The sequence below is a fragment of the Gekko japonicus genome, unplaced genomic scaffold (assembly GCF_001447785.1).
Source record: "Gekko japonicus isolate JY-2015 unplaced genomic scaffold, Gekko_japonicus_V1.1 scaffold49, whole genome shotgun sequence".
Taxonomy (NCBI): Eukaryota; Metazoa; Chordata; class Lepidosauria; order Squamata; family Gekkonidae; genus Gekko; species Gekko japonicus.
In genome coordinates, this window is record NW_015173674.1 from 389091 (window position 1) to 410547 (window position 21457).

At 44.1% G+C, this 21457-nt stretch overlaps 1 protein-coding gene across 1 annotated transcript in view; it reads left to right on the forward strand.

Moving 5' to 3' along the window:
• Nucleotides 1–21457, forward strand: part of LOC107120249 (prosaposin-like) — a 72712-nt gene that overhangs the window by 26211 nt on the left and 25044 nt on the right. Inside the window, exons 2-4 of the mRNA XM_015422897.1 lie at nt 13005–13135; nt 15917–15991; nt 16439–16564. Coding sequence (XP_015278383.1) covers nt 13005–13135; nt 15917–15991; nt 16439–16564 — 332 coding nt within the window. The remainder of the gene's footprint in view (nt 1–13004; nt 13136–15916; nt 15992–16438; nt 16565–21457) is intronic.

The window sequence follows — 21457 nt, forward strand, 5'->3', positions numbered from 1 at the left end:
TCCCACACCCCTCCCCGCACACACTGGTCTGAAATCTCCCTCCCCCTCAGGATCCAGAGAAACTCTCTAGCAAATAGTAAGAAACCTGATTAGAAGATATATATTGTTTTTAATTCACAGTTTTTTTCTCCCTTTCTCTCTCTGTCCCTACACACACACACACTCCACCTTTCTTTCTGCTTTGGTGTTCAAAATAAAGGGGAAGGGGGGGTGGCCACAGGAGGAGGGAACTCATCTTCTTCCCCAAGGATTTCCACATTTACAACACAAAAACTCACCAGAAGAAGCAAAAGTTGTGCAGCCTGGAGGAGCAAAACTTTAGAGCTGGCAAATAGCACCCTCTGCCAACTGCCATTGCAGAAAGCGTACTATGCTTGCAGTTCAAAAAAAACCCCAAAAGCTCTGAGATCAAATGGCTTTTGGGTAGAGGACTCTGGAAAAAAAAAAACCACACACACTGTAGGGAAGCTACCACGTGACTCCTGATAAGAGATAAAACAGGGATTTCTCACCACCCAAACAAGAAATAGGCAAGGCTGGAGAAGGAAAGAGCTGACGCCAGAGGCAAGAAGGAGGAAAATTTCCCTGCATGTGTGCAGAGCAGGCTTTTGGCGAGGGAGGGGAGGGCAGTGGGTGGGGCAGGCTCAGAAGCCAGCCGGAACTGTGTTCCAGTGCGTTCCTGCACCAAATAGCCCTGCTTCTCCTGAGTTGCCATGGGGAACCTGCAGCTAGTGTCCTGCTGCAAGCCCCCATTGGTGCCATGTGTTAAACATAACATGTAGTTTGGCCCTCAGTATTATAATGCAGAAGAAAGTACAAAAGCGGGAGAGTGTGGAATGTTAAATAAAAGTCCCAGCAGTTGTATTTATTTTTAGTGCACTTAATTGTCAGGATGAATTTCATGTCAGTATAAATCCATCACTCTCCATCAGTAGCACACTTTAAAAACAGGTTCAATTTAGGTTCTCACAGTTCCCAGTAAAATGGCTCAAAGAACTACACGTGTGAAAGGGCTGGTGTCTTTTCGGTTCCCCAAGCACAAAAATACAATTCCTATGGTAGCAGAAGAGAAGTCATGACAGTCATTTCAAACTGGTTGAAAGATGTGGTGTTGCTATGTCTCTCAGCTAAGCGCTTGGAAGAATCATCTTCAGTGATTGTTAACTAGTATGGAAATTCTGTCTGTGGGTTTTGATTTGGGATGTGCTTCACCTAGAAAGCATAGTATAAATATGGGTGTGAAAATGGGCCATAATAGTATAAAATTTGGAAACACTGCATAGATCGGAAAGCAAGCTTCCCCTCTCTTTGTCCTCCCTTGAAATTATGCTGAAGTAGATATGCGCACCAATTCTTTTCCATAAGTCTTTAAATAAGTTTATTAATCACACTTTCCTACATGGGATGCTGATCATTCATGATTTTTAAGACAGGAGAAAATATCTGATAGCTATTCCTAGTTAGCTTTTTCAATAAGAGTGTTAAGTCCGATGCTTAACAAAATAGTCAGAGAGTGATTTCAGCAAAACTCAGGTTTATTTCAGCTCGACGATCACTTCTCTAACACGGTACAACTTCTGATAGCCCGAAAAGCTTTTCCATTGCAGCTGCTCGGTATTTAAACATTCCGGGCTAATGTAGCCACTCCTACTATACAGTTATCAACCTATCAGGTTGAGCGAATAAGGACCAATCAGAGTCTTTCCCGCTTATATACATTTGAACCTGATTGGACGCATTAGTCTTGAACTTCAATCCCTGTTCAAGACGAAGCTTAACATTGCTTCCTTATGAGATGTTTCACATTACATCTTAGGTATTCCTGGCAGCTTCAGAATACACTACAAGGAGACAATTCCTCAGAGCAGTTTTTGGCAATGATTAATTGCTCCTCTGAGATTAGTCAGACTTGGTGCTTGGGGGGGGGGTCAACAGTGGGAGGGCTTCTAATGTCCTGGTCCCACTGGTGGACCTCCTGATGGCACCTGGTATTTCTGGTCACTGTGTGACACAGAGTGTTGGACTGGATGGGCCTTTGGCCTGATCCAACATTGGAGTCTCTTATGTTCTTATGTTCTTATTTTAAATAGTTAAAATTTTGCAAGGTCAGCACTGTCAGAGAGCTCGTAAGTGTTTAACTCATGAAATTTCACATTCTTGTCTGTGCAGCTAAGGACTTGGTCTTGCTTTCCTGAGACTCTAGCAAAGTTAATAAGCCTTATGACTGAGGGAATCACCTTGAAAATGACAGCAGCCCTTGCAGAAGGATCAGAACCCAGGTCAGGACAGTGCTTATAAAAGTACCTCCGGAGCCTTGCCAAATCCTGGCTCTCTTGAGCTTAATGGTTCTGAGTCCACAGTTCTAGCATTCTGTCCACCCCCCTGAACTCTTCCCCATAGTTTACATACCACATAAAAGTAAATATTACAAAACTAAGTGGAGCTATGCCTATATGCTTGCTGTTCATACTTACTACTGTAGATGGAGTTGGCAGCCTCCAGGTGGGGCCTGGAGATCTTCCACTATTACAACTCCAGAAAACATCTCCCGCTATTAACCTGCTACTCCAAACAATATCTCCTGCTATTATAACTCCAGACAACAGAGATCAGTTCCCCTGGAGAAAATGGCTGCTTTGGAGGGTGAACTCTAGGGCATTGTACCATGCTGAGGTCCCTCCCCTCCCCAAACTCCGCCCTTCCCTGGCTCCACCCCCAAAATCTCCATGGATTTCACAACCCAGAGCAGGCAACCCTAACTATAGAATCTAGTTTCCCGCAGCAAAGGATATGCTTGCCAATATACTGATCTAGGCTAGCACAAAATGATAATTTAAGATAGTTGTACATCTAAAATATAGAGCTTTAACTAAGACAGTTCTGCAAATAGTATTCCGAAACTGCACACAGCTGTCTGGGAGCATGCAATCTTAAGGCATTAAGATGAGCAGCTGGGGATGGGATTCACACAAAATGGCAACTGCATGTGTTGGGAGGATCATGGGTAGCTTGCGTTCCTGTCAGACACAGTGGAAGTGCCAAAATCAAATGTCTGACAAGGGTTCACATCTCATCTTTCTTGGTTTTGGCCTAGCATAGCTAGGCTGGTACAGTTGCACTGTGTCAATATGTGGCATGAATGTGACACTTCTGAGCACAGCACAGTGCCTTACACCCACACAAAGAAACTTTATTTTATTTCCAACTTTATTTGTTTGTTTGTTTATTTATTTCCAAAATGTATGCCCTGCTTTTCTGCCCTCATCAGGGCCACTCACATGTTTCCCTAACTTGCACACATGGCTCTTAGCATATGTGATATTAATTATAATGCATGAGACTTTCCTTTGCTCATTGTGGTGTGGGTGAGGCGCCAACAGATTAGTTTTCTGTGAGCTGTGGAATCCTGAGGTCACCTCTAGATAGGGTTGTCAGCTGACCAGGAAGAAAGTGCTTTCATCAATGCCTACATTCGCAGAAATCAGTGGGTACAAAAGAGCATCTTGAAAAGCTGGCCACATTTAATAGGTACTCATAATGTTAGGGCGGTTTGTCTTCAGGAATTTACTTTGGGAATAACAATCAACTCAGGGAGAAGCAACACAAAGCAGCTAATTACTAACAAACATCTATTCCATCATCAATGTCAAATTGTGCTGAGTATTTTGGCTTTAATTACAAGAGAAGAAGAAAAATAAGTTTAAGGAATACAAGCAAAGGTTTTCGTAGCAAGCTGGATTTCTAAAGGAACATTCTGTGCGAAGGAAAAAAGGGAATAATAAAGGCATTAGTTTAAAAACGTTAATGAGTACAAAATCTCACTGTTTTAAATCACACTAAGAAAGAACAAGGCCATGATTGCTTTGCTGGTAAAAGATTTTGGATGTTTTTTTGAAAGAACACTTTAATACCCTGGTGGTCACATAGTGTTTGCAGACTATGTGCAATTGCTTTCCTGGGTTATCCTGAAAAGAATTACTTAGATCTAGTTGAGAAGGTGTAAGTTAATTTCTGGAATTGGCTTCCTTAAATTCATGGCAACACTTAGGGCTGCCAACTTACCAGAAATATATATCTTTATCTGGCCTGCTCCTGTGTCTTGAACAGACACTTGAGCTACAAAAATCTGCAGGTGAAGCTTTTCATCACATGGCAATCCAGGTTAGGGTTGCCAGGTCCCCCTTGACCACCAGTGTGGTATGGTGGGTCAGGTTGCCAGATCCAGGTTGGGAAACTCCTGGAGATTTCGAGGTGGAGCCTAAAAAGGACAGGGATCTCAGTGGGGTACAATGTCATCGTGTCCACCCTCCAGAGCATCTAGCTCTGTTCCAGCACCTTTCATAGCAGCTTCATCTACAGACAATAGTAGGAAAATGCTGGAAAATGCTTCAGCTTATGATTTCTGCAGATCAAAGGGCAATTAAAGGCATGGGAACAAGCAAGATACATTTTTGTCTGGTCAACTAGTTACCCTAAAGCAGGGCTATGCATTCGAGACCCCTGCAAAAGCCAAATGTATCTAACAAAAAATTATACTGATTGTGCAATTTCAAGTACAATATCATATAAGTTATAGGGTATTCTAGTGATTAAAGAATTTTACTGATTCACATGTTTTTTAATATTCTATTTATTGAGTTTTCATCAAATATAACAAAAAGACACATATTTTACACACACAATATTCAAACTTAAATAAATACGTTGATTATACATTTTATCCTAATCCTATTAACTCTAACAGCTCAAGTACTGCGTGTATCAAGTTCATCTAACTTGCTCCAATAACAAGGTTTATAATATACCACTAACCATAACAACAGCACTCTAACTCCTAAACCTTTCTTGGACTGAAAATATCACATTCGTGGAGCCACCCTATTTACTTAGGTATTTAGGGTTTTGCTTCCTGTTTGCTCTACTTGCAAAACCAATTTATTAGTGGTCATTCTATACTATGAAGAAAGAAGAAAAAAATTTTTTTTGAACTTCCACATACAGCAATGCCTGGATCAATCTTTCTGTTTAATTATCTCTTAGACATATATTTATAAACAGTTGATTTTCCACTAGGCAAACCCAATATAAGAATAGCTATTTTGTCACTCTTGTCGTTCTAGCAAACAATAAAAAAGAACAAAAACATAGAGTTTTGAGAAAAAACAACAACAGCAACGAAACCTCTAACATGGAACATTTTTACGAAACAGAACACATGTATTGGAGTATTCTATTTACATAGAAAGTTTACATTTTATTCTCTCCTTGTCCTCTTTGGGAAAATCAGCTGAGCAAAAGTATTAATTTAAAAAGGGGCCTGGTTTTTAACATACCTAAATAATTATTCTTAGCCATTCTAGCCAACATATTATCCATGAAAGAACTACACAATTTTGAGAAATTATCTAACTGAAGGCTTTTTAAAAAAATATTATTATTATTGTTGTTTTTGTTTTCTTTTAAATTTCTAACATTATGCACTTAAACATCACTGTGAGTTCTCCCCTCCTTTATCTTGAAATTACCTACATAGAGATAAATAATGCACACCTGTTCATTCTCTCACTTCCCTTTATACCTAAGAAAACCCTATAAAGAAAGGGGGGGGGTAAAGTTATAATGTAATACAAAAAAGTCTAACAAAACCCATCCCAACAAAAACAAACTTCCCTCAGATTATAAATTTATAAGGTATCTCACAGTAACATTAGAGTCCTATTCTTTTATTTTCCAACACCCCCCCCCCCCAAAAAAAAAATTAAATAAAATAAAAAGGGTGGTTGCTGTAAAGAAAAAACATGGCAGCCATGTTTTTTCTGCATCTTTGTTCTTGCATCAGGACAAGACGGCAACACCCCCCCTCGACTGCCATCAGCAGGGGTGGCCGAAAAAGCTCCTTGCCACTCCACCTCCCTCCAAGAAGCAGATCGGAGCTCACCCGATAGTCAGGGGGCTCCAAAAAAGCAAAGCAGGGACGGGCGTCTCGGGAGCAATCCGAGACGCGACCATCTGCAGCGTCGTATCCCGGAAGTCTCCCCTGATTCACATGTTATGGAGTACACATAGAGTCGCCAGCCTTCAGGTAGTGGCTGGAGATCTCCCACTATTTTTACAGCTGATCTCCAGGTGACAGAGATCAGCTCCCCTGGAGAAAATGGCCACTTTGGAAGGTTGACTCTAGGGCATTATATCCCATTGAAATCCCTCCCAGCCCCAAACCCGTTAGCCGCAACACCAGGTCTCTGTATGAATTATGATGGGGAAATTAGCTAAGAGACCTTTCTTTAATAGGTGTGCAAGTTAGGGACTGATCTTCAGCTATACTAGAATCAGGCCCCACTTGGAGCTTACATAGACGACAGACAGGAATATGTTTTATGAAATTTATTAAGAAAAATAACTCTAATACATTCAGCTAATTAAATAAAGATATCACACACAAGAGCTAGAAAATAAAGAGTTGAGGCGATCAGATATAGATATTGGAAAACAATGCGGACCAATGGGAGGCCTTGAGTGGCTTGTCCCAGGTAAAGACAAAAGTTTACCTGGACCAGTGATGAGTCCCAGCGGGTACGATGTCCAGAAGGGCAAGGCCTAGGTGTGACCAAGGAGATTCCAGAAGGGCAGAGTCTGGATTCACAATAGTGTTGATGGGCTTAGCCAGATGTTGGATGGCTAGCTGAATTGGTTTGATGGCCACTAATAGTTCTGCCAAGGCAGGTTGAATAGTTTCCCAGGTGTACAAAAGGTGAGAGATAGGTCCCTGATTAGCATCAGGAAGGATTGCTAAAACATTTGAATGTTTGATTGGTTTATCTCAGTATCCTGAGAGATGGAGCATGAAATACAGTTGTGGAGACAAAATTTTTTCACATAGACATAGGTGCACACAAAAGGGCTGCTTGCAGAGTTGGAGACAGAAGGGCTGTTCTCAGGTGGCTACTGAATAGCTTATTGGAAATGCAGATCTGTACTTGGTGGAACTTGGCATTGTTTCATATGCATACCTTTGCTGGATAGAGGGGAAAGGCTGGAGATTGCTTGAAAGGCTGCCTTATAAAACCTGAAATTGAAACCCTTTTCCAGAGCTTTTGGCTAGCTCTATGGTTCAGGCCAAGAGTGCCTTCCTTGGCCTGAGTTTGTGGGTCTCTGGTTCAGGTTAGAAGTGGGGTGCCCCTGCTGTTGGGGCTACCCTTGAGTAAGGCAGTGCCTCTGGGTAACACCCTACCCTCCTCAGATTCCACCCCCAAAATCTCCACATATTTCCCAACTCAGAGCTGGTAAACCTAAGTGCACAGATTGAGTCTGGGGTCTCCAACCTGTTACATGCACAGTTTGATTTGAGTTGCAGGTTCTCGTCAGTGCAAACATGTACAGTGCTAAGTTTGTATCTGTCATGATCTGTGCAGGACGGAGGTAATCAAATATAAGCTCTAGGAGGGGCCTGTCTGGGAGTAGAAGCAGATAGCCTACAATCCCAACAATGCTTGGGGACGGTTTTTAGCCAATCAGAGTTCAGGGATTCTGTGAAGAGATTGCCACATACTTTGTGAGGAGTCTGACTTGAGCTGCTAGCTGTGGAAAAGGGTGTTCTTTCGTCTCTCTGCAGCCTGGTCTCAGTGAGGGGACAGGCTGGTCTGGGGAAGAGAAAGATTCCTAAGTTCTTTCGTCTCTCTTTGCGGCCTGGTCTCAGAGACGGGACAGGCTGGTTTGGTGAGAGAAAAGATCCCCCACTTGGCTCAGCGTGAGTGTTAGGCAGGAGGCCTGGGAAGAAGGCTATAGGCATTAAGTAGTAACTAGTTAAGTGACGAGGTAGTCGCATTAGGATTCTGTTTATTTTGCCTTTTAAACACTGCTGTACCTTTTTTAAGTACCTTGCCTTATTTGCCTTGCCCCAGTATTGTTCTTAATAAACTATTGTTAAGTTTCTCTGCCTTGGTCATCACGCTTATGTTTCTCGGCCACAAAGGGGATATTTGAAGGGGCTTGGGAAGGTACCCTGGGCCTTCTCAAGGGACCGTAAGTCCAGGGTGGCGGAAGGCGGAAGGCGACCCTCTGGGGTCATGACAGCATCAGAACCACAGCACACGTGAAGAGGGGGCTTCACCCCCCATGTCATTTTCCCAATTTGAAACATTCCTGGAGGAAGTATAATTTGGGCCAAATCCATATGTATTTCAGAGAACACATGGGTTTCCCCCCCATAGGTTCAACCTGGGCATTCTGTAATGTGTGAAGATGATAATTATCTACTCTTTAAGTATTCAGTGAAGCAATCAAATTTAGCTATGTTTTATATTACCAAACCTCAGGTTCTTGCACTCTTAAAAACATGATTCACATATTTACTTCAAATATTTATGTAGTATTTCTGACACTCAAAGAGGAGTTACATAAAAATACAGTAAAACAATATCAAATATGGTTGAATAAGACAATAAATTATAATAATTCTATTTAGCAAAATCAGCAGCCAAAACTAATAACTTTGAGAATAGTGAAGGAAGTATGGAAGAATGTCCAATTTAAATAAACAAAAGCTATCATGAATTGAGAGAAGCAAAGATCATCATTCATATTTTCTTTTTCGGTCTTCAGTAAAACAAACAAAAACCAGTAAAACCAGTAAAACAAACAAAAAACTCTAAGCAAGTGTCCCCCTTACTCTCAGCCCCATCGATTAATCATCTAAAAACTATCCAACCATATAAAAGGAGGAGGCAGTCAGTAAACATAAAGTACTGGCCCCAGGAGGATAGGCAACCATTCTAGCAGTGACAAAAGTCAGTCCTATTTGAAGTAGTTATGGCCCTAGCCAGCCTGGGGGAGCCTAGCAGCCTGGGTGAGGTGGAGCAAGTGGTGTAATTTGCCTCAGGGCCTTACGAGGCAAGCCCCCCTGCCTCAGCTTCTGTGTGTGCCATTCACCTCTGCCCCATCCCACCAGACTGCTCACCAGAATTCTTGGCATTCTGTTTGAGGTTTTATTACATGTGGACTCACAGCTTCAAATGCACATATGGATTAGGGCTGCCAAGTGGGGGCGGGGGGGCGGGTAAACCCCCGCTTCGGAGGCCCGATTTCCACCACCGCAGAGTCGAGCCCCGGGGTGAACTCTGCCCCTCGAAGCGCAGCGTGGCTGCGTCACCAGAGGTGACGCAACCACGTCGATCACGTTGAGGGCGTGGCCCTGATCGTCGGAGGGAAAACTCTATGGTTTTCCCTCCGACGATCGGGGCCATGCCCTCAATGTGTTCGATGTCGCGCGTCACTTTTGGTGATGTGCTGGCAGCGTGCATGCATGCATCAACAGAGAGCTCCCGGAGCCCAGCAAGGCTCCCCCGCAGGTAGGAAAAATCAACTTGGCAACCCTAATATGGATCCTCCAGGTAGACGATAGCAGCAACGTCCCCAACCTGCCCAAGCCCCCTTAAATCCTCTCAGCTGTTCTGCAGCCACAACAATACTGGAAAGTGCGATCAATTTGCAGCTGATTTATGGCGACTCCATCGGATTTTCAAGGCAAGAGAAGAACGGAGGCACTTTGCCATTGCCTGTCTCTGCACAGCAAGCCTGGACTTCCTTTGTGGTCTCCCATGCCAGAGCTAACCAAGGCCAACCCTGCATAGCTTCTGAGATCTGATCATACCAGGTTAGCCTGGCCCTTTCAGGTTAGGGCAGCCATCATACCTCTCTTTTTCCTGTATTAAGCCACTACAGGCTCTTTTCCTAGATACCTTCAGTCTTTCAATCATTCCCTGGCTCATACCCTCCAACCTTTCACCAATGAAAATAAGGACATGCTGTTAATCCCACTATATTTGTACCAAGGATCACTGCTAGAGCCCAACCTCACCATTATTTTCTATTCTGAAAAGTTTTGCTCAGCCTGCTGTGTGCTGCATTGTTCAATAACTAATCCTTCATTAATTTAAAAACCTAAATGGGGGATTTTTTCTCTTGTAGTTAAAGATATGTCGGGGGAGATGACATAATGTTCCTGTGACAGTTAAAAAAAGCTTATCTTTTATGGAGTTCACGGTACCATGTATAGGATTTCCAGGCATTCTCCCATCCAGACATTGACCAGGTCCATATTTTCTCGGCTTCAGTAGAGTGGCAACGAGGGATGGGCTGAACTACGAACTGAACCACAAACCCATAGGAATGGGGAGGTTGGTTTGTGAACTAACCCAACTCATAGTGGTTTGTGAGCCATTTAAAGTTTACAACCCTGCTTTCTGCTTCTTGCTGCTTTTCATGGGCAGCAGAAAGCAGGGGGGCATTTAAACCAAACAGCTGATTGGCGGGGAGCTAGGAGCCATTTAAACTACTGCTTTCTGCTTTCCATGAAAAGCAGAAAGCATGGGTTTAAATGGCTCCCAGCCACTTAAACTAAACAGCTGTTTTTCTTGAAGAGCAGAAAGCATGGGTTTAAATGCCACAAACTGCATCAAACTTCATGAAAGTTCATGGCGGTTCTTCAGTTTACAAACATTGCTTCACAAATCGCCCAAAATTCGTGATGAACTTTAGTTCATTGACCAGTTTGTGCTCATCCTTAGTGGCAACATTACATGCCCTTAGAGACTATGTGTGTGTGTGTGTGTGTGTGTGTGTGTGTTTGTGCATATACACATCATTTTGTATCCATGTTGGTGTTTTCACCAGAAGTTTATCTTCTAGAGATCCTTGGGATGGAGCTGAACTTTGAAAAGTCTAGCTATTCACATTAACATCATGTTTAGACAGAGAAGCCAAAACTTGGACAACACTGGGGCAATGATTTACCACTGGCATATCAGAAAAATGAAATTGGTCCCTGGACAATAGGAACTGTTGGAGCACATGGCCTGTTGAGCTGTGCTACAGGTCAATCCCAGTTGCACTGTGGTGGCCAAATGGGTCTTCCCCATCTCCTTCATGTGCCTCCCCCCATTTATTCTTCTCAAATGTTTCTCTTCCTACAACAGTGTGGCTGGATTTTTTTTTGTCTCAGACCATAGATTCTAACTTATATTAATAATTTTATAAACAAAACCAAACAGTGTTATTTATTATATAAATATGGTTTTTATTATTTAGTTTTATTTTACTTATATTTTAAATGCTTATTTTTATTCACAAATCTATTATTTTGTTCTCTGAAAGGATGCTTTATTAGCCTGCCTCTTATCTGAGGAAGAAATTGTCGCTTAAAAAATGATGTTTTAAAACTATTGTATGAGGATATGTAAATGTATTTAACAATTTTTGTAGTGTTTCTGTATTTTCCACTTTATCACATTTCTCCACATATGATACTATCACATCTATATATATATAAAAGAAAGTCCCCTCACCATAAAATCCCCTAGACCTAGAAACATGAAATTTGGGGAGAGCTTTCCTACCATGACATAGATGCTCACTAAGAAGGGATTTTTAGAAATTTGACCCCTAAGGGGGTCAAAAGGAGTAAAATGTGCTCCACCCATTGCTTCCTATGTAGCTGCCAGGCTGCTGCCTCCTTCCACCCCCCACTCTCTGATTGGTCAGCTGCAGAGCTTAGTGTTCTGAGGTAAAAACAGTTATAGGAGACTGCAGAGAGCTAACGACAGTTGAGGAAATCAGGAATGTCCAACCACCTGTGAGATGCAGCAATCCTGCTGGCCCAGCCTCCCCCATGGCTTCAAACATGCTCCCCCTCTCCTACAACTGACAGGCGGCTGTCTGTCAGGTGCAGCAGCAGGTGCAGGGTGCTTAAAGCCATCAGGGGGCCCACCCCAGCAGTAACACCTTAACGATCCTGCCAGCTCAGCCTCCACAATGGCTTGCAATACCCCTCCCCTCCTACACTGGACAGGCAGCTGCCTGTCAGGTGTAGGAGAGGGGGTGGGATGCTTACAGCCATCGGGGAGGCTTGCTCAGCAGGATTGCCTTAGTGCTGCTGCTGGCCCAGCCTCCCTGGTGCCTTTAAACACACTCCCCCCATCACCAGACAGGTGGGTGTCTGTCAGGTGTAGGAAGAAGTCCAGGGTACTTTAATCCATCGGGGAGGCCACCCAAGCAGAAACACCTTAGCAATGCTGCTGGGCCAGCCTCCCCAAAGGCTTTAGACATACTCCTACCCACCCCTTTGCCAACTGACAAGCAGTTGTCTGTCAGGTGCAAGAGCAGGGGCAGAGCATTGAAAACCATTGGAGAGGCTGCCCAAGCAGCATTGCCTTAGCAATCCTGCTGCTGCAGCCTCCCCAATGCCTTCAGACATGGGTTGGAAGGGGTGTGTAGTTCTTAAAGCCATCATGGAGGCTCGCTCAGCAGGATTGCCTTAGCACTGCTACTGGCCCAGCCTCCCCAATTCCTTTAAACACAATCCCCCCCTTATACCAAACAGGCGGGCATTTGTCAAGTGTAGGAGCAGGGCCAGGGTACTTTAATCCATCACGGAGGCTACCCCAGCAGGATCACCTATGACCATCAACAAGTCCCAAGACTTAACAGAGACTACTGCTTCTCACATGGATAGTTCTATATGGCCTGCTCTCGAGTGAGCTCACCAAGCAGCCTGGTGATCCTAGGGCAGAACCACCTAAGGGCAGAACCACCAATGTGGTCTACAGAGATGTACTTCAGTACAGAAAAAAAAAACAGAACGCCTGTCTCACTTCAGTTTTTACACTACAATCTTCTCCATTAGAATTCCTACAGCAAATGTTACATTTCAAACTTCACATCATCAGTATTATAACTGGATTTGCGGAACTTAAATACTGAAGCAAAGCATGAGTTTCAGGCTAGTATAGCACTATAATTCCCATTTTATTGATGGGCAACTTGGGCTGAGGTACTTGTTCTAGCTTTTGAGCCTTGGTCCTTCCATTCTAAATCTTAACACTGTGTCAATCAGCTTAATAAGGTAGAAATGGATTCCATGAAGGGAAATATTTTCTTTCACAATGGGCCAAAGATATCTTTCCACTGTACAGCTTTAGTCTAATTTTCCCTTTCCACCTTATTGACAGCTACTGCAAGTCCTCTGACTTGGGACAAAGAGTGTGTAGAAGGCCCAGAAACAAAGTGTCAGGATTTCCCAACAGCATTGAAATGCGGGACCTTGGATCACTGTCAACAAATCATGAACAGATCCCCTGAGGTAAGTGTACTATCCAGGGATGCCTTGCCAACCATCTTTATAAGCAATGGCTGTTTCACAAGAGGTGGCTTTGGAGGGCACAACCTCTGCCTAGGCTTTATTTATTTATTTATGTATTCAATTTATACCCCGCAGTCCCTGCCAAGGCAGGCTCAGGGCAGCTTACATAAAATGCATATATAAATACAATTAAAATCCATCATAAAAACAACCCAAAACCATAAACAATTGCCAGCAGCCAGTGTTCCCTCCAGTGTTCCCTCTAAGCTGAGTTAGTGTGAGCTAGCTCACAGTTTTTTAGCCTCTAGCTCACACATTTTTGTCTTAGCTCAGGAAGGATGGCTCAAGAGCAAACTAATGTATGCAGCAGCCAAATCGCTCGCTCACAACTTTAATGCCAGTAGCTCACAAAGTAAAATCTTTGCTCACAAGACTCCACAGCTTAGAGGGAGCATTGGTCCTGTCACTTTAATAGAGGCTTGATGTGTGGCATTGGCCAGCTGAAGCTTTTCAGGGCAGGGAGGTAAATGCCATCAACTGGTAAACGGCACCTCATTAAGCCTCTATTAAAAGGATAATATTCCTCCAGGCTAGATGCCTCCGCCTTCAAACGCCAATGTTCCTTCCCTCCTTTTCCCCTGGGCATCCTTAAATATAGTGTGGCAAGTCACACATGACCAGTAGGACTTCCTAAACTCTTGACAGATTCCACTCATGAGAATTTGGAAAGTTCTGTTGGTCATGGTCATGTCTTACTGCGCTTGATGCTCAAGCTACTGGACCCTGCTTCACAGATCCACCCAATATTAAATTCCACTCTTGGACTTATTCAAAGCAATTGGGCCCCAACCCTGGACCCCAATACCCTCCCCTTTCCCTGCTTCCTTCTCTCTCTCTCACCAACTGAACTATCTGTATCTGCCAGCCTCCAGTTCAGCTTTCCCTGCTTCCTCCTCCTGGCAGCCTCTTCCATTTTCTTTTGTCTCAGCAACCTAATGACCTTTCTCTGTTCTCTTCTTTTTCAGCTTCTCCTTCTCCCCCACCCCCTTCTCTTTTCGCACCTGCCTTCTCTGGGGTCCACTCCTGGGCCCTGACTAGGTACCAGAATGTTTTAAACTTGAAACTTAACTACAGTCTCCCTCCACATATCTGGGGTGTGAGAGAACTCCCAAGGCAAAGAGGTGTAGTTCCCAGAACAGTCATTAAAGGAAATGTTAGGATGTTTCTGAAAGCGTAATTATGCATGCCTTCCTGGAAGGGGGGGGGGACTGGTTGTAGGAGTGCACCTTTCTGACAGGGCCTCTGTGCCTTTGGCATGTGTTACAAATAAATTCAACAGTGGCTCTCATCCCAAAATGGAGATGTGGTGATGAGAAACATTTCACAAGGTGAATTTCTGGCTCTATGTACCTGTCACAAGGATAGGTGCCATGTCAGGAAAAAAAAAGATGGCAGTCCAAATGGCTGGATTAATCATATGGTATCTTTCCCCACATTTCTTGCACGAAATCAAGACAAAAGCAATTCCTGGCATGGGGAAGGTAGTAATTCCCAGTATGGATGTTGGGAAATAATAATAAAAAAAGAAAAGAAAACCAAAATCAAAATTCTACCCAAGAAAAGCTGTGCAAATTATGTCAATGAAGTGCATTTTAATTTTTGTGTTCATGTGGAAGGGCAAAGAGACATAGGCCACCACCTCCTTCTCCCCTCTTCCTTGGGAGTAATCTTTTTCTGTTCCCTCTTTGGCTCCTGAGAGTTCACCAGATTGCCTCAGCACTATGGTTGCCAGGCATGGCCTAGCAACAAGCAGGAGGCCAGGAGCATGGGGGGGGGGCACTGTCAGCAATGGCATGATTTCACTTCCGGAAAAACCTTTAAGTTATACCACACTCTATAGGAATTGTTGGAGACTATGGTAAAACCACAGAGTTTCCAGTACTTCCTAGAGATGGCTGATATCACTTCTGGGTTCCTCTGGAAGTGATGTCATTCTATTGGCCCAGCAGCCATATGGGCATTAAAATTATTTTCCCTCTCTGCTGTTCTGAGCATTCAGGGGTAGATCCTTGGGAGAGTGGGGCTTAGGAAAGGGAGGAACCTCAGCAAGGTATAATATAATTTTCTCAGGAGAACTGATCTATGTAGCATGTAAGCCCCATTAGGGGCCTGTAGGGTTGCCAGATCCCCTTGTGGCTCTGGCAGGGAGATGGTGGGGCAGTTCCCCCTGCCAGTGACCACCCAGGGATCCTTTATGACTGAATATACTGGCTTCTGTATGTGCTTCTACTGAGATTAGGTCCCACTGTAGCCTATTGGTTTTGAAAAATAATTATTCGAAATGTGGCAGTTTGCATCCGGACTACGCATCTCTATGGTTTATGGATTTTTTGGATTTTCCAGGAACTATATGAGTCCAGTCTATGATGAATACATGTCAAGTTGGACTATGGAATTACAATACAACAGGAGTGAGACACACTGAAATTTTGGGGACTTTATTTTTCTATGTTTCTGTATTACTGTTGTTTCTTGAAAGAACACCTTGGCTTTATATAGTTATATGACTGTATTACTGAACTGGGCATTAAATATTATTTTTATACATTTTTGTTTATCTTTAGCCAGCGGTTTTTTGTGCTTTGTACCATTGCAAGATAGGGCAGCCTAAAATCTAATTAAATTAAAAAATATATTTTTCAGCAGCAAATTCATTTTGTTTTGCAAAAACAAAGTTCTGTGTGAGTCCCTCAAATAATTTTCTTCTTCTTTCTTCCTCAGTTCAACCTCAGATGTTCTATATGTAAACTCGTTGTAATAATGATGGCAAAAGTTCTACAAGACAATACCACAGATGTAAGTACACCAAATCCCCCCCCCACATTTAATGAACACAAAGTTGCTGCCTGAGTAGGGGGCAAAATAGCCTGTTCTGCCCTGATGCCTTTAACAACAGTTTGATTGCAGAACTCTGGTCCTAGATCACTGTGAGCTAACACTTTCATATCTTGCTATTATTAAAGAGAATACATAGAAAAGACAGTTCAAAAGGTGGCAATCCTAGTGAAGGTATTTCGCCAGAGTTATGACTTCTGTTCGAATATATGACCCTGTCATGTTATATTTTCTTCATGTGATTAGTTATTTATATAATTTATGACCTTGATCTGATGTTTGAACTGTTTAAATTTGAAATTGGAAGGGGGGGGGAACCTCACAAATTGTCTGTAATCTTTCCTGAACCTATGGAAACCTGAAATAAAACAATGGTTCCTAATGCTTCATTAATTTTTTCACCCTTAGGAAAGACTATCCAAATTCTTGGAGCAGGGATGCCAGTATCTTCCCTTCCAAGACTGGGCAGTCAAATGCAAGAAGATGGTAGACACTGGAATTATAATTCTGGTTGAACTTGGAAAACAAGTGCAGGTAAATGGATTAATAGATCGCCGATGTAGTGCCTGTGAGTGCCCAGGAACTGCAATAGGTTTCTTGATCCCCATTTGCTTTTACAAGAAAGCATCACTCCCCCAGTGCTGGCCTCCCTCCACCTCACTGGAGCAAGGAGTGCTTCAACAGAGCCCTGGAGGCATCACCTATATTGTGTAGTGGGTTGACCGCGTGGCTAGGCCTCCTCAGCTCCCATAACATGGTGCACGCTTGACTCTTACACAACTAAGACAAAGACAAACGGCCAGCAGGCCAACTATATACATATCCAGGGGAGATGTAGTGCCTGTGAGTGCCCAGGAACTGCAATAGGTTTCTTGATCCCCATTTGCTTTTACAAGAAAGCATCACTCCCCCAAAGCCAACAGCCAGTCCTGGCCTCCCTCCACCTCACTGGAGCAAGGAGTGCTTCAACAGAGCCCTGGAGGCATCACCTATGTGTCTGCAAGGAGCACCCCCTGGTGGCGGCCAGCATACACAACAACCTATGTGTCTGCAAGGAGCACCCGTTCAGAAACAGCAGCCACCATTCAGAAACAGCAGCCTCCCCACAATCTGTGATTGGCCTTAGCACTCCATGGCAGCTATTTGGTTATTGCCTCCTGTGGCAACCATTTTCTGGTGGCTAGGTTTCCCTCTCTCAGTCTCGGCCCCAAGCCCCTACCCTTGAGAAACTGAGGTGTGGGAGAAAATGACTGGAAAATGGCCTCCATAGTGATGTACCAGGAATTTCCATGTTTGTCTGTGGTCTTTACCATAGAGATTAAGGGAAACTCCTAGAGCCTCACTCAGAAGTAATGTCACATTCTCCCCAAACTGCACCCTCCCTAGGCATTGCATTCAACATCTCATTGCATTGTGACCTCAATTATAGCATCCACGCACCGTCCTCAAAATTCCAAAAGCCTTTGTTTCCCTCTCAGGCAGGGTTGCTGACAGGAAGGACTTCAGGCACATTTTCCAGTGGCCCTGATCACTCTGGGATCCAAGGGATCTGAGCAAGATCCAGAGACTGAGTGCAAGTGTGGTGTAGTGGTCAGAATGTTGGTTTAGTATCTCTGAGACCTAGGTTTGAGTCCACACTCTGAAATGAAAGTGTGTGGGGTGGCCTAGGGCTAACATACTCTCAGCCTAACCTGTCTCACAGGATTGTTGTGAGGATGGTTGTTGGATATTTAGCAGAGTAAATGAAGTACAGTGGGAAAATGTTGGTTTAGTATCTCTGAGACCTAGGTTTGAGTCCACACTCTGAAATGAAAGTGTGTGGGGTGGCCTAGGGCTAACATACTCTCAGCCTAACCTGTCTCACAGGATTGTTGTGAGGATGGTTGTTGGATATTTAGCAGAGTAAATGAAGCACAGTGGGAAAATGCGGTATTGAAACGTGTATGGTTAACTTCTAAGAAAAAGTTCACAATTAGGGAAACGATTGCATGGAAAGAAAACAACAACTGTCTAACTCATCTTTCGAGTTCTAATCTACTCCATCTTGTTTCTTTGTTTCCTCTGACCCTAAGAAGGAAGAAATAGAAGTCCCCCTTATCCCCAAGGTCTACCCCTTATGTACGAGCAAAATAGCACAAACTATCTCCAAAATATTGGGTCAGCTCATTAAGAATAAAACCTCCCTCTCTTTGGTGGGAGGAATCTACATGACTCTCTTTTAAACTTGCTATTAATAGCTTACAGAAACGTAACCCTTTCATGACTGAAAGAAGCACAAGAAGCAGGCTCGAATCTGTAGGGATGGTGTCTGTAGGGTAGGGATGGTGTCTGTAGGGAAGGCTAAAGCACAGATGGAGCTGAGGCTTGCGAGGGATGCTAAAAACAACAAAAAAGGTTTCTATGCGTATGTTTGGAGCAAAAAGAAGAACAGGGATGGGGTAAGCTCATTGCTAGGGGAAGACAGTCAAGCCTTAACAAGGGATGAAGACAAAGCGGAATTACTCAACTCTCACTTTGCGTCGTAAGGCGAGCTGTATACAAACTGAAGAATGCAGGGGATATGGAGGAACTGCCAGTCCAGAGTAAGGAAGGAAATGGTTAGAGAGCATCTAGCTGCCTTAAATACTTCCAAATCTTCTGGGGCGGATGGCTTGCATCCCAGGGTGCCTCTGGCTCTAATCTTTGAGATGTCCTGGGGTACTGGTGTTGTGCTGGAAGACTGCAGAAGAGTGAATGTTGTCCCAATCTTCAAGAAGGGAAAAAAGACGGACCCAGGAAAATATAGGCCTGTCAGTTTGACATCAATACCTGGAAAATTCTAGAGCAGATTATTAAACGCTCTGTCTGTGAGCACCTTGAACAGAATGAGTTAATTGGTAGTAGCCAGCATGGGTTTATTTATTTTTATTTATTTATTATTAGATTTATACCCCGCCCTCCCCCAACGGGCTCAGGGTGGCTACAACAGAGGCAATTGCCATAACAACGACTAAAAAACATAAAAACAATCATTAAACAGTGTGAAACAGTAATTAAGTAAAGTGTGGTGCTCTTGATGTTAAATGTTCTTAATCCAAGATGAATTCCATTCATCAACCTAGTCTGACAACAAGCATTCTTCGGTTAACTAGGCGTCTGCCCAGGGCCGGCTCACCTCCAGATTTAATCCACCGTAGATGATGGCAACTTGGGGGTGGTACAGTGACAGCGGCAGCTCCTATGCAAAGGCCTGGCAGAAGAGCTCCGTCTTGCAGGCCCTGCGGAACTGCGCCAGGTCCCGCAGGGCCCGAACCTGCTCTGGGAGCTCATTCCACCAGACAGGAGCCGCCGCCGAAAAAGCCCTGGCCCTGGTTGCAGCCGGCTTGATGTCCTTGGGGCCGGGAACCATCAATAGGTGCTGCGACCCCGACCGTAGCGCTCTTGGGGGAACATATCTAGAAAGGCGGTCCCTTAGGTACGCTGGACCCTGGCCATCAAGGGCTTTATAGGTAAGAACCAGCCCTTTGAAGCGAATCCGGTATGCTATAGGCAGCCAGTGCAGTGCCTTCAGCGCAGGCTGGACGTGGTCCTGTCTAGTGAGACCCATCAACAGCCTGGCTGCCGCATTCAGCACCAGCTGCAGCTTCCGGATTTGCGACAAAGGCAGCCCCATGTAGAGAGTGTTCTAGTAGTCCAACCTTGAGGTGACCGTCACATGGATCACAGTGGCCAAGTCATCGCGGTCAAGGAAAGGAACCAGCTGCCACGCCAGCCGATGGAAAAAGGCAGTGGCTGCCATCTAGGCCTCCATTGATAAGGTGGAGTCCAGGAGCACTCCCAAACTCCTAACCCTCGACACCGGCATGAGCGGTGCCCCATCGAAGGCCGGGAGAGGGAGCCCCAGCCCCGAACCGACCCGACTTAGGCCCAGGACCTCTGTCTTCGCCAGACCAACCTTATCTCCTTTTTTGACAGAGTTACTAAAATGGTTGACTCTGGCAATACAGAGGGGATGCTTATCAAATTTGCAGATGACACGAAGCTGGGTGGGATTGCTAATTCTGAAGAAGACAGAGTCAGGATTCAAAATGATCTAGATAGGCTGGAACAGTGGGCTGAGACAAATAAAATGAATTTCAATAGAGATAAGTGCAAAGTCCTACACTTAGGTACAAAAAATCAAAGGCATAGATATAGAATGGGAGGGACTTGGCTTGACAGGAGCACATGTGAAAGGGATCTAGGTGTTCTGCTTGATAACAAACTAAACATGAGCCTGCAGTGTGATGTGACTGCAAAGAAAGCTAATGCAATCTTAGGATGCATTAACAGAAACATACCAGATCACGGGAGTTGGTAGTTCCGCTCTGTTCTGCTATGGTCAGGGCTCACCTGCAGTACTGTGTCCAGTTTTGGGCACCACATTTTAGGAAGGATGTTGACAAGCTCAAGCGTGTCCAGAAGAGGGCAACCAGGATGGTGAGAGGGTTGGAATCTAAGTCTTATGAGGAAAGGCTGAAAGAGTTGGGTATGTTTAACCTGGGAAAGAGAAGGCTTAGAGGGGACATGATTGCAGTCTTCAAGTGTTTGAAGGGCTGTCATATAAAAGATGGAGTGGATCTATTCTCTCTTGCTCCGGATTGCAAGACTAGGTCTAATGGGTGGAAATTACAAGGGAGTCATTACCGACTAAATATCAGGAGAAACTTCATAACTGAAAGAGTGGTTGAGCTGTGGTGGAACAGTCTGCCATGGGAGGAGGTGGATGCTCCTTCTCTGGACGTTTTCAAGCAGAGGCTGGATGACCATCTTTCGGGTATGTTGTAGGGCTATCTTTCGGGTATGCTCCTGCAGAGTGCAGGGGGTTGCACTAGATGACCTGCAAGGTCCCTTCCAACTCTAACATTCTATGATTCTATGACTGAAGGGGTGACACTTGCAAAACCCAACAATAATACTGAAGAGACGATAACCCTAATAACCCTAACCCTAACAACCCTAGCCCTAACCCTAATATCCCTAACATCCCTACCCTTACCCTAATAACCCTAACCCTAATACCCCTAACCCTAATAACCCAAACCCTAACTCTAATACTCCTAACCCTAATATCCCTAACCCTAACCCTAATAATCCAAACCCTAACCCTAATAACCCTAACTCTAACCCTAATAACCCTAACCCTAATATCCCTAATCTTAAGGAGCTGGAGTACCGGTGGTATAACCACCCTCCCCGCTCATGACTGAGGCAACTCCTGTCCTGTCTTCACTTCTTCTCCTTCCTTTTCCTCCAGGGTGTGCACCAGAATACATATGTGAGGACTGAATGAGTTAACGTATGTTTTCATATATTAAATACATCCTCTGTATTTAATGTATTTCTTTTTCAGAATTGTGTATTAGACTACTGAATGTAATACAAGGAATGTTGGAACGTTTGGCTGAC